General features: G+C 33.9%; 2 protein-coding genes across 2 annotated transcripts; both read right to left on the bottom strand.

Moving 5' to 3' along the window:
* Positions 1-13,848: 13,848 nt before the first annotated feature.
* On the bottom strand, positions 13,849-14,202 carry LOC145262516 (general transcription factor II-I repeat domain-containing protein 2-like). Its single transcript, XM_080119821.1, has one exon. The coding sequence runs from the start codon at positions 14,200-14,202 to the stop codon at positions 13,849-13,851; it is 354 nt and encodes a 117-aa protein (XP_079975947.1).
* Positions 14,203-14,265: 63 nt separating this feature from the next.
* Positions 14,266-14,709, bottom strand: LOC145262532 (general transcription factor II-I repeat domain-containing protein 2A-like). Its single transcript, XM_080119822.1, has one exon. It carries the CDS (start codon positions 14,707-14,709, stop codon positions 14,266-14,268), a length of 444 nt encoding a protein of 147 aa, XP_079975948.1.
* Between the last annotated feature and the right edge of the window lie 481 nt (positions 14,710-15,190).

Raw genomic sequence — 15,190 nt, forward strand, 5'->3', positions numbered from 1 at the left:
ATGTAACCTGTAAAAACCTCTTCCAATGCTGGGGTTATTATAGCAAGTTTGGTAGCTCTACTTGAAACGATGTGAGCGTGCTTACGGTTTCGATTTATAAGTGACAATATTACCCTCCCCCATTTATTGAGGGTGAGCGGTATACATTGTCAACCCCTACTCCATATTGGATTATGCTGCTATATTTGGTAACTCTACGAGTGTAAATCAAATGGTGTGAGCGTGCACAGAGTTTAAAATTATAAGTGAGATCCCGAACCCTCCATCTGTTGGTGAGGGTAAGCGGTGTAACCCGTCCAAACTTGCTCCATCCCATGGGTGGTTATCCTGCCAAATTTCATTTCTCTATGTAAAGCTGTGTGGCCGTGAATAGGGGTTTTCTCTTGGGGCCCCATCCCCTTGGTGTGCGTAACTTTATCATATTCATTTTTGTTCTTTGATACCTCTTCTTTCATTGTATGCGGTCAGTTTAGTATAATAATAATCCATATAGGAGCATATTCGTGTACAGAACGACAGTCAGACAGACGTGTAATTTACTTTATATAGATCTATGATATTAAAAGGTTGTCTATTTTTATGCGAATCATAAAATTTAATATTTTTCTTCAATCAACCGTTTGATGTTTATTTTTTCTTCAATCAACCGTTTGATGTTTATTCCTTGTATTTCAACCACGTTCGTCAATATCTTCATGTTGTGCTAACTTTATAATCATGGTAATTTTCTTTTAGTTTAATTTCCTCCCTCGTATTTAATTTACCTACTCTCAACTTTTCTCTGTCACATTCCCTCCTTTTTCGTCCCCGCTTTGCCTTCATTTTTTAAAAAATTCTCCTGTCTTGGAAGAATACTTTGTCTTTTATAACCTCCTTTCCCTTCTTTACCGCATCCTATATCTTCTTTGTCAGCATTATTACTTTCTGCTTCCCTATGTGTATTTTTTGCTTCTAAATTGAATTTATCTTTTCATTTGCCCCTTTCAGCTGACCATCCTTGTTTTTTTATGACACTGCTTTGTCACTTGCAGCCAATACACTTCCATTACGCGATTTATTGCATGAACTACACTATTCAACACAATAGAGATATAGGCAGGACCATCTATCTCTTGTAGCGATTAGTTATTTTTATATATATTCAGTAAACTGGCATGGGTACCCGACATTGCTTGGGTTGACATGAAGGTCCGTTTGACCACCAGATATTTCGGCAGAAGGATCACTGTCCTTAGAAAACTCACGATGTTGTGAACCTAAAAAATAGCGTTTATAAACATTCATGCGTGTATTTGTTTTTTATTTTGGTAAATGTGTAGTTTAGCGGCGTGAATTATTTGCCAGACAAAAAAATATAAAACCTATTTATTTTTATATAAAACACATTGTTAGACCCAAAGGCTGAAATAAAACCAGAACAAATTCATTTTTCTTATTTTTTTATCATTTATATTTATTATTCCAGGTTGCTATATTGCTTTTAAAATTTGGTCTTTCTAATGTTTGGGAAATTAGCCTTTTTAAGCTCTTTCATGAACTATGTTTTTGGCTGCCATATTTTTTTGTAATGAAAGAGCGTAAAAAGGCCAAATTTGGCCTGAAAAAAGGCCAATCTGCCAAACCTAAAAAAGGCCAAATTTTAAACGTGCAAGGGGTGCACATTTAGTCTAATAAAAAGAATGATAAAACAACATAAAAATGAATTTTTTTGGTTTTATTTCAGCCTTTAGGTCTAATAAGGTTACATATAAAATAAATAGTTTTTATATATGTTGTGGTGGCAACCACTTATTTGCATATGCGAATAACATAACACTATAAATGGCAAGCCTAGATTGGCCTTGGTGTGTCTTACTCAAATGCCACCAGAAGTGACGCCGAAGAGCGTACATGTCCTCCCACCAAGACTCTCTGACTCGACACCGTCATTTGTACATATTGTAAATATACCTTTTCTTTAATACACTTATTATTGCGTTATCTTGTTGTTTGCGTCTTCATTGTATTTCCTTACTAATTATTGTTCAACCTTGCAACCACAACAGTTGGCGACGAGATATGAAGCGTCAAATATAACAGTTTGACGAAGAACCATTTTAAAAAAAAGTAAAACGCAAAGGTTGACCATTTTTTTAAGGAATGCAAAGTGTTGACGAGCAAACGGATTTTACGCTAAAGAAAAGTTTCAATTCAAGTGAAAAAAAAAACCTCTAACGTGGCAAAAGCGACAATTTACGCCGTTTTCTGGGAATCCGACTTGCAAACGAATGTAAAAGTGAATTTTTGTTTTGTCGCTACACGACAAATCTTACTAAAGGACCAACTTGCAAACGAAAAGCGAACTTTGTTCTGTCGCAAAAACGACAGGTCAGACTCGTATTACGAAAAGCAAGGAAGTAACCTACGAAAAAAGTTCACCAGTGGATTCTAATTACTGTTCTCCGTAAACAAAACAACAACTAAAGGACTTTTTAATTAATGTTTTGGTTGACGTCGGTACTAAAAGGAAATACCACAGCTAAAACTAAAATTCAAGGAAAGGATTTTTTCTTGAAGTTGTCACTGAATAACGGATAATACAGTAAAACGTCACGGAAAAAAGGTAATCTCAATTTAAGAGGTATTTTAATTACTAAAATACTAGAGAAAAAAAACTCAAAGAACTAAATGTACTGCATACATTTATTCAATTGTGACTCGATTAAAAAAAAAAAATTATTTTGTGGAAAGAGTTACTTATTAGTAAGTGCCTAAAAACGGAAAGTCAATTCCATTTCGTGATTCCAGATAAACCTGTTTTTTTTTTTTTTTTTGCAGCGTGACTCGCAAAAAGAATATATTATTGCAAGCAGCGATATTATTATTGAAAACAGGAGCTTACAGCAATTTGCTTTTTTGTTGTAACCCAAACCGGTGTATATGGTACATGGTACAATATTTTTTTAACTACACACTAAAAAAACAAAAAAAAACAAAAAAAAAACATGGAAGACTTATCAAAAATGTTCATGCAATTTTTACAAGCACAGGCTACACAAAACGAGCTTTTGCAAACACAAATACAGGCACAGGCTGACCGCGAGGAAAAGAGAGAGGACAAATTATTGAAATGGCAGCAGGAACAAGAAGAAAAGCAGAAAATGGCGCAATTAAAGCAGAAAAAAAACTGCAATTGGAACAGGAAGAAAGACAAGAGGAACTTTTTACTAAAACACTGGAACTACTAAAGAGTAATCGAGAAAATGTCGATAGTGTTAATTTCTCCCATACAACTATTTTTAATAGCATGGGTACATTTCATTATGTGCCTGAGGAAGAGAAGAATTTTGAAGCATACTACACAAGATACGAGGATGTTTTTCAACTGGACTGTAAAAATTGGCCAAATAGTCAGAAAGTGAGCCTCTTACTCAGAAAATTGGGTACATCAGAACACAGCAAATTCGTAGATTACATATTACCTAAAAAAAACTGCGGAATTAGAGTTCATGGAAGCTGTAAAATTACTAAAAGAATTATTTAATCGAAATATATCTCTTTTTCATAAAAGATGGCTGTGCATGAATCTAAGAAAGATGGACAACCAAGATTATTTGACATATGCATCAGTTGTCAATAAAAACTGCGATAATTTTAAGCTTGCAGAACTAACGGTAGAAGATTTTAAATGTCTAATCTTCGCTCAAGAGTTAGTTTCCACGAAAAATGCAGAAATACGCAGACGAGTGTTGTCTAAGCTGGAATCTGAGCAAGATTTAACCCTCCAGAAACTAGCAGAGGACTGTGAAAGGGCCATTACACTAAAAAAGGATTTAAAAAATATAGAAGAATCCGGAGTGGCATATGTAAGAAAAGTTAGAAAACCATAAGCACCAACCAAGAACTTTACAAAGAAAAGCAATGGAACGGGATATTCCAAAGATAATAACCATAAATATAGTACACAATAAAACAAGCCTCTTCCTAGATATAACTGTAAGAGATGTGCAGAAAAGCATTGGGAATCAGATTGTCCTTATAAGAAGAAAAAATTCTACATTTGTAAGAAGGTGGGACACAAAAGCGATTGCTGCAGATATAAAGATTACACCAGAAAGAGAGTACAGCAAACAAAATCAAATACAAAATTAAACAAAGATCGGCGAAAATACGTAAAAGTGGAAATATTTAAAACATCAATTAAGTTACAACTCGACCCCGGCTCCGATGTTTCTATAATAAACCTGAATACGTGGAAAAAGTTGGGAAAACCGGCCATGATGAAAACTAGTAAAGCAGGCCGGACGGTAACTGGTGGTGGTATAAAATTTGAAGGAGAAGTTGTCCTCCCGATAAAATTGAAAGGGATTTCGAAGAAATTAAAAATATTCGTACTACAAAATAGTGAAAATCTGTTTGGAATAGATTTAATTGAGAAATTCGGACTATGGGATAAGCCAATCAATACATTCTGTAAAAAATTAGAATGTTCTTCTCCAACAACAGTAAATATAAAATACGATTTAAAAGAATTATTTCCTGCGGCATTCACGACTAACTTAGGTCGCTGCAATAAATTCAAGGCCTCGTTTGAACTTAAAGAAAACGCCAGCCCAATTTATAGAAAAAAGCGAAATGTTCCGTTCGCTGGGTTGGAAAAGATTGATAAAGAATTAAATAGATTGGAACAGACGGGAATTCTATCAAAAATAGAACACAGCGAGTGGGCAGCCCCCACCGTATACGTAAAGAAAAAGAATGACGAAGTTAGAGTGTGCGCAGACTTTTCGACCGGGGTCAACTCCCTATAAAAAGATCACCATTACCCCCTACCAAGCCCAGAGGAAATATTCACGAAGTTGAATGGGGGTAATATCTTCTCCAAGATAGACTTGAGCGACGCGTATTTGCAAATACCGGTCGAGGAGAATTGCTCAAAAATACTATGCATCAATACGCATAAGGGATTATACAAATACAACCGATTGCCTTTTGGCATCAAAGTAGCGCCTGCCATCTTTCAGCAAGCGATGGACACCATGCTAAGTGGTATTGAGTGCGCATGTGCATACCTGGACGACATTGTTGTCAGGAGCAAATCCCTAGAAGAACATAAGGAACATTTGAAACAAGTATTTACTCGACTACAAGAATTCGGCTTTAAAGTAAAAGAAAGTAAATGTGACTTTTGTATGAGCGAGATTAAGTATCTTGGACACGTAATAAAAAATATGCCAGAACCCGATAATGTAACAACCTTGCAGAGTTTCTTAGGACTCGCAAATTATTACCAATCTTTTATTGAAGGAATGCATAACTTGCGAGCCCCCTTAAATAATCTGCTTAAAAAGGATACACCGTGGAACTGGACGCAAGAATGTCAAACCGCTTTTGACAAAATAAAGAGCGCACTAACATCCGAATTATTCTTAACGCATTTTGACACAAACTTAAAAATAGTCGTCGCTAGTGACGCTAGCTCCTACGGCTTAGGAGCATGCATACAACATATTATGCCGGATGGTTCTAGAAAACCAATAGCGCACGCTTCGAGAACGCTGATACCAGCCGAAAGGGCATATTCACAAATCGAAAAAGAAGCGTTGAGCATAATCTTTGCCGTGACTAAATTTCACCGATATTTATATGGTAGACAATTCATACTTGAAACCGACCATAAACCGTTAGTCACGATCTATGGATCAAAAAAAGGATTGCCGGTATACACCGCAAATAGATTGCTGCGCTGGGGTACAATACTACTTAATTACGATTTCCAGCTACAACATCTAGCATCAAAAAAGATTTGCCATGCGGATGGACTGTCAAGACTGATACCACAGAAACACAATCTGGAAGAATCAGTCATTGCAGCAATTCGGACAAATGTTGAAGTAAAAAATATGGTAGCAAACATCATTAAGGAACTACCCGTAACTTTGTCGGACATTAAAAGGGAAGCCGAGAAAGACGAATATATAAAGGATATAAAAGAGAAAATTATAACGGACACAAAGGTGCAGGAAGTTTTCTCCATATGTGACGATGTGTTACTGTACAGCGAGAGAGTGGTAATACCCCAAACATTGCAGAATAGGATGTTAAGAGATTTCCACACAGGACATCCGGGGATAAATCGAATGAAGTCGTTAATGAGAAGCTACGTGTACTGGCGTAACATGGACACTGACATAGCGACAACAATTGATAAATGTAAAGGATGCCAGTTAGCGGCAAAATCTCCACCTATAGTACACAAACCTTGGCCGAAAACCGACCAACCATGGTCGAGAATCCACATGGACTTCGCTGGTCCAGTAGGTGGAAACTATTATTTAATTGTAGTGGATAGTTTCACAAAATGGCCGGAGGTAATGCGTTGCAGGAATCCAACAACGAACAACTCAATAGGGTTCCTACACGAGTTGTTTGCAAGATTCGGTGTACCAGACACACTGGTCACTGAAAACGGAACGCAGTTCACATCCGCAGAGTTTAAGGAATTTTGCGACACGTTCCGAGTGACACGTTCCGAGTGAAGCACATCACGACTCCGCCGTATCATCGAACGGCCTCGCGGAAAGGTTCGTGGACACGCTAAAACGAGCGTTAAAGAAATCCATTGGAACACCAACAGAAAAAGCTTTGCAACAATTCTTGCAAGTATATAGGATTACACCACATCCTAGTACACCATCAAACATATCACCAGCTGATCTAATGTTTGCCAGAAAGGTAAAATCAGCGTTTGACAAACTATTGCCAAGGCAGGCAATTATCCGAAACACTACACACACGAGAAGAAAGAAATATAACTCGGGAGATCGAGTATATTTTAAGTGCTACAGAAATAACACATCTTACTGGGAATGTGGAGTAGTGGATAAACGCATTGGTGATTGTACATACATGATTAAAGGTCCACAGAATATACATAAAAGGCACCTAAATCAGATAAAAAAACGTCATATCCAAGATGATGATGAAGAGGACACCATAGATATCATATACGAATCTTTTAATTTGGAACCGCCTCAAAATGCACCTGAACCCCGAAGATCAGGTAGGAAAAGAAAAGTGAATGAACCATTAATGGTAACCCCCCCCCCCCAAAAAGATATTGACATCTGTGTGACTTAAAATCTTGGGAGGGGGGTGTTGTGGTGGCAACCACTTATTTGCATATGCGAATAACATAACACTATAAATGGCAAGCCTAGGTTGGCCTTGGTGTGTCTTACTCAAATGCCACCAGAAGTGACGCCGAAGAGCGTACATGTCCTCCCACCAAGACTCTCTGACTCGACACCGTCATTTGTACATATTGTAAATATATCTTTTCTTTAATACACTTATTATTGCGTTATCTTGTTGTTTGCGTCTTCATTGTATTTCCTTACTAATTATTGTTCAACCTTGCAACCACAACAATATATTTTTTGGCTGTCAAATAATTTACGCCGCTAAACTACACATTTACCTTTATTTTTTGTAAGGACATTTTTTTACTGGCTTTTTTTTGTAAATAAAGGACATTTTATATTTGCATTTTTTAGGAGGAGGACTTTCCGATTCGCTTTGTATTTGTCGTTTTATGTTTCTAATGTAACCCCCCCAAGAAAAATAAATTTGTCATATTTTAGGCTTTGTTTTGTTTAATAAATTGTTAGGTGAAAGTAGAGAATGGTCTCATAAAAATAATTACATTATTGTTATTTTATTTTTCAAATGTAATTCTCACCCCCACCAGAAAAAAAAAACAAACAAATTGTATTTCTCAGATTTTGCCGTCCCCTTCAATCGCTAAACTTGAAAAAATGCTAGATGTGACATGTCTCGTTGAACTCTTGGTGGCCAAAAAGTCGGTGCTCATTTTACGTTAAATTTATATAGAAAAAATATTTCTTTTTCAAAATTTCTTCTCTCATAATATTTATAAAGGCTGTTTAAATGTAATAGGCTGAAAAAAGTAGATCTCCATTTTTCTAGGGGTTAAACCCCGCTGGGTCACGTCGTATAAAGTTACCTTTCTAATTAGAAAATTAAGTTTGTAATCGATAAAAATAAGCGAAAAAGAAAAAAAAAGTGTAAATTGTGGAATTTAGATGGGTGCAGTAGATCTTCATTTCTTAAGTAGTAAACGACGCTGAATTACGTTGTAAAAATTTACCGATTTCTGTATTGCCGTAAGGAATAAACTAAAACAAACAAATGACATCTTTTCAGTTTTTTTCGTGTATTTTTAAATATTAAAAAAAAACATTAAAAGCCAAACATTTTTTCTATCTACACGGAATTATTTTTCCAGCTAAAAACTTCATGAAATTACCAAATGATATTTGGTAAACGATTGTTTTTTTTATTTTATAGATAGCCTCTAGGGGCTAAGACCTCTAATAAAAGTTTTAAAAAAGGTCGCTGTTGGAAATATTAATTCCAAAAAAATTTAAATTAAATATATTATCAATATAATTGTTGTTTAAAATTTATTAAATGACAATTTTAAATAGAATACTTAAAAACATTCTCTCGCTAAAAACATTAACTAAGATATCGCTATTTAGTAAAATCAATTTTTCTTAATGTCATATGCAAATAAGGTGATCTCTTAATGGCATATGTTCCCAAGCATCGTACTATATATAGAAATAAATGACAGATTAATGTAAGGCACGTTTTGTATATATTAATCAAGTTGTGACCAAACAGACCAGCAGACTGAATACGAATTTATATATATATATATATATATATATATATATATATATCTATGCATACGTCATTACTGGTGGAATATGCTTATTTCAATATCATCGAAAAAGTATAGTGGCCACACTCATCCGTTGGTTTATATGCACGAATGCCGACGTCTGATTCGTATTTCGTTTGGAAATACGCAATGCAAACTCCAAAGTATTCGTTTTATTTTTCTACGAATTGCCGATTGATCCACGCCGCTGCTCTACTATTACCCGTTTAATTTATAAACCATATCGGCGATTTTTGCATTTTATCAAATAGTTCTGAAAAAATTAACTAGGTTTATATTATAGTCTTTTATTATAAAGTTTGAAAAGATGTAAGTTTTGCTGAACTTTAAAAACATTGCAACTCCTCAATCAGAATTATATCGTCGCAGTGTAATCCCACAGCTCAATTACTTGTAAGTTTCGATTGTACAATAACATCTACGAAACTTTAAAGCTGCATTAATTTTCATTTTTATATTTTTCGAAATAATTACATAATACTTAGGTTTTTATCTTAAGTATATATATTAATGTTGCAATAATTTATCGGAATCAGAAATCGTAAAATTTGGAACATTTTGGGATACGGGAATCGGTATCTGAATCGGAAAAATGTATGTCGATGCCAAAAACGATTCCTTTAATTATCCTTTTTAATTGCATTTTGTTTGTTTTTTTTTACAGAATTCTCATTGCTATTAGTAATAATAAAATAATAAATATTTATTGATATTGATATTTATTGATTCAAACTTCCAGTAAAACTAAAATCTAAAGATTACCCCTGTGTTTTTACATTGGAGACTATATATATATATATATATATATATATATATATATATATATATATATATATATATATATATATACTAGCAAAAGTACCCGTCTTCACTGGGTTCAAAGACAGCCTACAGAAAATGGACTCTGATTTATTAAAGTATGATAGGTTATGAAAAGGAAGGGTTGTAAAGAGATAGCTTCGAATTTGGGGGTATCAAAACCAAAGCAAAATATGAAAGTAAAAATAAAATAGATAAACCCCATAATTTATTGTACCAAACCTGCTCACACTGAAACACTTATCACAATATTCTGTGGATCTATATTAAAAAACCTTGTTAAACTTTGTGACATATTTCCATTCTATGGAGGTCAGGTGCGAACACCCCATAATTTTATTATACCATATTTCATCAAACTGAAACATAATTATCAAAGTATACTTACGCAGATAGATATGAAAAGTATTTGTTAAAGTTTGTGTCTATTTCCATTCTATGGGCCAGGCGCGAACGCAGACCCCACAATTTTATTACACCATCCCTATTAAAGTTAAAACATACTTATCAAAGTATTCTTATGTACACCTTCATCAAAAACACTTGTAAACGTTTTTTTTTATTTTTATTTTTTATTTCCATATTTTGTGAATCAGGCGCGAACGCAGACCCCACAATTTTAATGAACCACCGTTCTGCCAGATCAAACATTCCCATTCCTTGCCTCGATACATCTTCTATCATTATATGTAATCAGTTTTTTTTAAAATAGTCAACCATATAGGAGCCTATTCGTGACCACACACACACACACACACACACACACACACACACACACACACACACACACACGCACGCGCGCGCACACACACACACTCATTCAGCTTTATATTATAAATAATATTTAAGATTATAGATATATATTTAAGATTTGTTTTTTACTCGGGAAAATTACCATTAAATTTTTAATCTGGAAAATTAACCATTTTATAGTAAAATATTTAGAGATTTATCAATCGGGAAAACACTGAAATTAAAAGGATGTAGTGTTTACCTGATATACGCAATAGTAAACTCCTATCTAATATAAATACCAGTATTTATATATATATATATATATATATATATATATATATATATATATATATATATATATATATATTAGGCACCGCCAAAACTGGGGGGGGCAGGTCAGTACTTTTTGACGGACCGCCTTTTTAAAAATCTACCAAAAATCAGGTAATTATCCGATCAATACGAAATTTTCAGCCATTATTAAAAGAAGAATGAACTTTATAACGGTGTACTTATTTTTCATAAACGATATTTATATATATATATATTTTTTTGCTTACAAAACCCCCCTTGTTTTGAAGTGGGAACAAATATGCTTAAAATAATCATCTGAAACTGAACAAAACATACTGTGTTGTTGTAAGGGACAGAATTATAGATTAAAAAAAATGTTTGCATACCTTATTTTGACGTCTGAATATCAGAACTTTGATTGTGTTTAATTATCCCGCTTGTGAGTTTTGAAGTGTGAAATTCGGTGAATATGTTAAGTAAAATAATTAATTTAAGTTAAGCAAAACAAAAAAAAAAAATTTAATATTTATACGAAAAAAGCCATTTTAAAATCTTTGATAGATAAATTAACAATTTTTTTTAGCGAGCCGAATAATGCATGACCATTATTAAACAGGGCATGCTTTGAAGAATCGATACCAAAACAAAAAAATCGATAAATATTGTGCCCTTTGTGTTAAAAATAGCATCATTTTTTTCGATCCAGTTTGAAAACGTTTGCCGCCTTTCGACTACGGTGGACCAAACGCGCTGAAATAATATTTTTTTATTCTGCTTTAAATTGCCCCCCCCATTTTGGGGAGCCTGGCCCCCACGCACATACACATTAAAAACCAAACTCATACAAATGGTCACCCATCTGGTACTGGCCAGCCTCAGCTTCATAATACATTGACATTTTCGTCACTGAAAAATAAGTTTTTTTGGCCTGTTTGGTCTTCCATAGTTTGCTTCTTATCAAACGCAAACGTGAACAGTGTCGATCTAGACTCTAGATCGACGCGAAATAACTATTTACATATATGAATAAGTGGAATTATTTGAAATCCAGGTACTTATATTATAATATTTTTGCATATTCTCTTAGAAAATCATCCTAAATCTTAGCTAGACAATAAATAAATAAATTAATTATTTCAAAAACCTTTTTTTTTTTAAATATTTATGTACGTTTTTTGTGCAAGACAAAAAATGTCAATTGTTAACTTTTTGGGAAAATTTAACATTTAAAATTTAATTAAAAATAGTAGAAAAAGTTTTACATTATTCTGTTTCTATATGATAAAATTCAGGGGTTTATCTTTCTGGAAAAAAAAAGTTATACAGAAATAATGGATTTTAATAAATGTAATTTCGTTTTAAAAAACAACAACAACTTGATTTTGCGGCCATTTTTGGCGGTGCCTAATATATATATATATATATATATATATTATATATATATATATATATATATATATATATAAAGAGAGATAATTTAACTCCAACCGAATATAAAAGCTCAATACGCAATAGAGAAACGGACTCATACATATAAACTGACTTTATACATATATATATATATATATATATATATATATATTATATATAAAGTCTAATGCTAATATATATATATATATATATATATATATATATATATATATATATATATATATATATATATATATAAAGTCATCAGAACAGGAAAGAAGAAGTTAGTAACATAATAGGGATGCGACGTATAGCGACCGTTACATTAGAAGCGAAATAAAATATTGTGGCTTTTGGGGGGAAATCAGTTTCGTTCCCCCAGAGAGTCTCAATATTTTATTTCGCTCCTAATGTAACTTCGAAATGATGATGATGATTGCAACGTCTTGTCAGACGAGTGCCACTCCCTCAGACATTTAAAATCCATGAGCCCAAATGTCTGAGGGAGTATCTATACAAATATGATGTTACAGAGTCTTAGCTTTGTACGACAGCTAAGTCTCTCTCTCGGTTCAAAATGTTGATATCCAGCAACAAGCAAGAGCAAGATAGCCAGCAACAAATTAAACTGCAGACCAGCTTAATGCGGGTACTGGTCTTCCGCTTTATGGTTTTTAAATCAGAGATTTGCTTCTCCTAGAAAGGTTGCCTTCACCACGGCTTACGGGAGCCCTCTCTACCCCAATACACATATACACACACAAATATACACGGTGCTAGTTGGCCGTTGACCCAGAAAAAGAGTTAATTCACCCTTTGGAAGGTCTTGTTTTTAATCCTTCAGGGAGACTAGCCGCCCTCCTCGCCAAACAAGTCCGGTGGGGGAACCAGTTTAGTCGCCGGTGACCCGACCACGAGGCAGGTAGTACTGGGTTACATGGTACCAGTAGCATATGACATGACCTGACAACTTCGAAATACTATGATATAAACAGGCATATCAAACTCAGAGCCTCTCGGGGCTACAGGAATCAGTTTGTGGTGGCATGAGGGCCGCACATCTACAATATTAATCAAAGACGTTTAATAAAAATCATTGCTGAATATGTTTCTTTTAGCGGTAATTTAGAAACCTGCAATAGAGTGGTCGAGAATGCAAGTTAAAAGTACGTGTGGTTTAACAAAATAGTATAACAAAGGAAATTAACATGATATATAAACCTGTTCTTTATTTCGATATAACGAAAATTTAAAAAGCAACATACATTTGTATTTGAATTCAACCAACGCAATGCATATACATTATAATAATTCCAAATGAAAAATTATAATAAAGTACTCAAACATGTTTTGTGTTTTGTCCTGCGGTTTGCCACCTCTTTTTCTTGACAAGCTTTGGTATGTCTGGCTGAAGTTTCTGTGTGTTTCCGAACTTTACAAGAGAAGATAAGTGTTTGTCAGTCAACCTAGCTCTCTGAGAAGTCTTTATTAATTTCACGAAATAAAGTAATTGTTCGCATAAATAGGTGGGACCAAACATTGCCACAATTCGTGTGACAAACTTTCTGAAATTTATAAATCTTTTCGGAAGGTATGAAAAGAAATCAGGTATTCCCACTTCAAAATACTTTGCTCTGAGTAAAGAATCTGACTGCATCTCTAACAGTTCCATTTGTAGGCCATCGTCTGCCTTAGTAACATCAAAAGTAAACGGCGCTGAGAATAATGCAAACTCTTGCTCAAAATATGAAAAATCACGAAATCTTTTTTGAAACTCCTTTGACAATGATTCCAGGTGACTGTCATACTTGGCAAAACATGGTGCTAAATTAGTATTAGTACTATTTTTTTAGCTCTTTGCACGTAGGAAAATATATCAACTTTTCATTTGAAACTTGTGACTTCCATAATCTCAACTTTGTAATGAAGTATTTGACGTCATCATACAACTGAGTGATGAGCTTGTTTTTACCTTGTAATTTCAAATTGAGATAGTTTAATTGTGCTGTAATGTCCACGGCAAAAGCCAGATCCGGGAGCCAACTTTCATCTTTCATCTCATCAGCGTTTCCACCTTTCATCTCCAAAAAAGTGATTATTTCTTGTCTTAACAAATAAAATGTTTTCAACACTTTGTGACATGACATCCAGCGTACATCTGTGTAGAATGGAACATGGGTGAACTGATTATCCATATCTTCTAACAATTGGTTGAATTGACGGTGGTTGAGAGAAGGACCCCTGATATAGTTCACTGTCTATATGACTAAACTAAGCACATGATCCATTTTTAAAATCTTGGAACACACATTTCGTTGATGAATAATCCAGTGGAAATGTGGAAATAACAAATGCGGATGTAAATTCTTTATTTTTGCTTGTAACTTGGCAGCAACACCATTATGTCTGCCAACCATTATCGCTGCACCGTCAGTAGACAAGCATACAAGCTTGTTCAAATCTAAATAATATTCATGCAGAACCCGTTTAACGTTCTCAAAGACGTCCTGGCTTGTTGTAGTGTCATGCATAGGGATTAGTTGAATCAGTTCTTCGTAAATGTTGAATTTATTGTCACAGATCTTGATGAAGACCTCAAGCTGTGCTATCCCAGTGATATCGACAGTTTCATCAATTACAATTGGAAACTGTTCAAATCTTAATGCTTCAGCTTTCAACTGCTGCTTCAAATCACTTGACATTTCATCAATCCGTTCAGCAACAGTGTTCCTTCTTATATCCTATTTATATACGGATTATCATTCCCCAATCATGATAGTTTTTTAAAAATAATATTATATATGTACATGTATATATATATACATACATATATATATATATATATATATAAATGGATGAACGTATATATATATATATATATATATATATATATATACATATGTTAATCCATTTTATTGTATCCTTTCCATTTCCCTCTTCCCTGTACATATATCTTATTATAATTGTAAATCAGTCGTTCTCATTTGCATCATCAATTTTAATTTCTTCCTCATCTTTTTTTTTAAACAAGATACAAAAATGACAGGCCATCGTTTGCTCCTGATGAGGATGGCGAAAGACGTCTAGGGCCCAAAAGAATTCTTTCTTCTGTCATTTGTAAATTCTGTACCACAAATAAACGCTTTAAATATATATATATATATATATATATATATATATATA

Source organism: Euprymna scolopes, chromosome 3 (assembly GCF_053919585.1).
Source record: "Euprymna scolopes isolate OS-2025 chromosome 3, ASM5391958v1, whole genome shotgun sequence".
NCBI lineage: Eukaryota > Metazoa > Mollusca > Cephalopoda > Sepiida > Sepiolidae > Euprymna > Euprymna scolopes.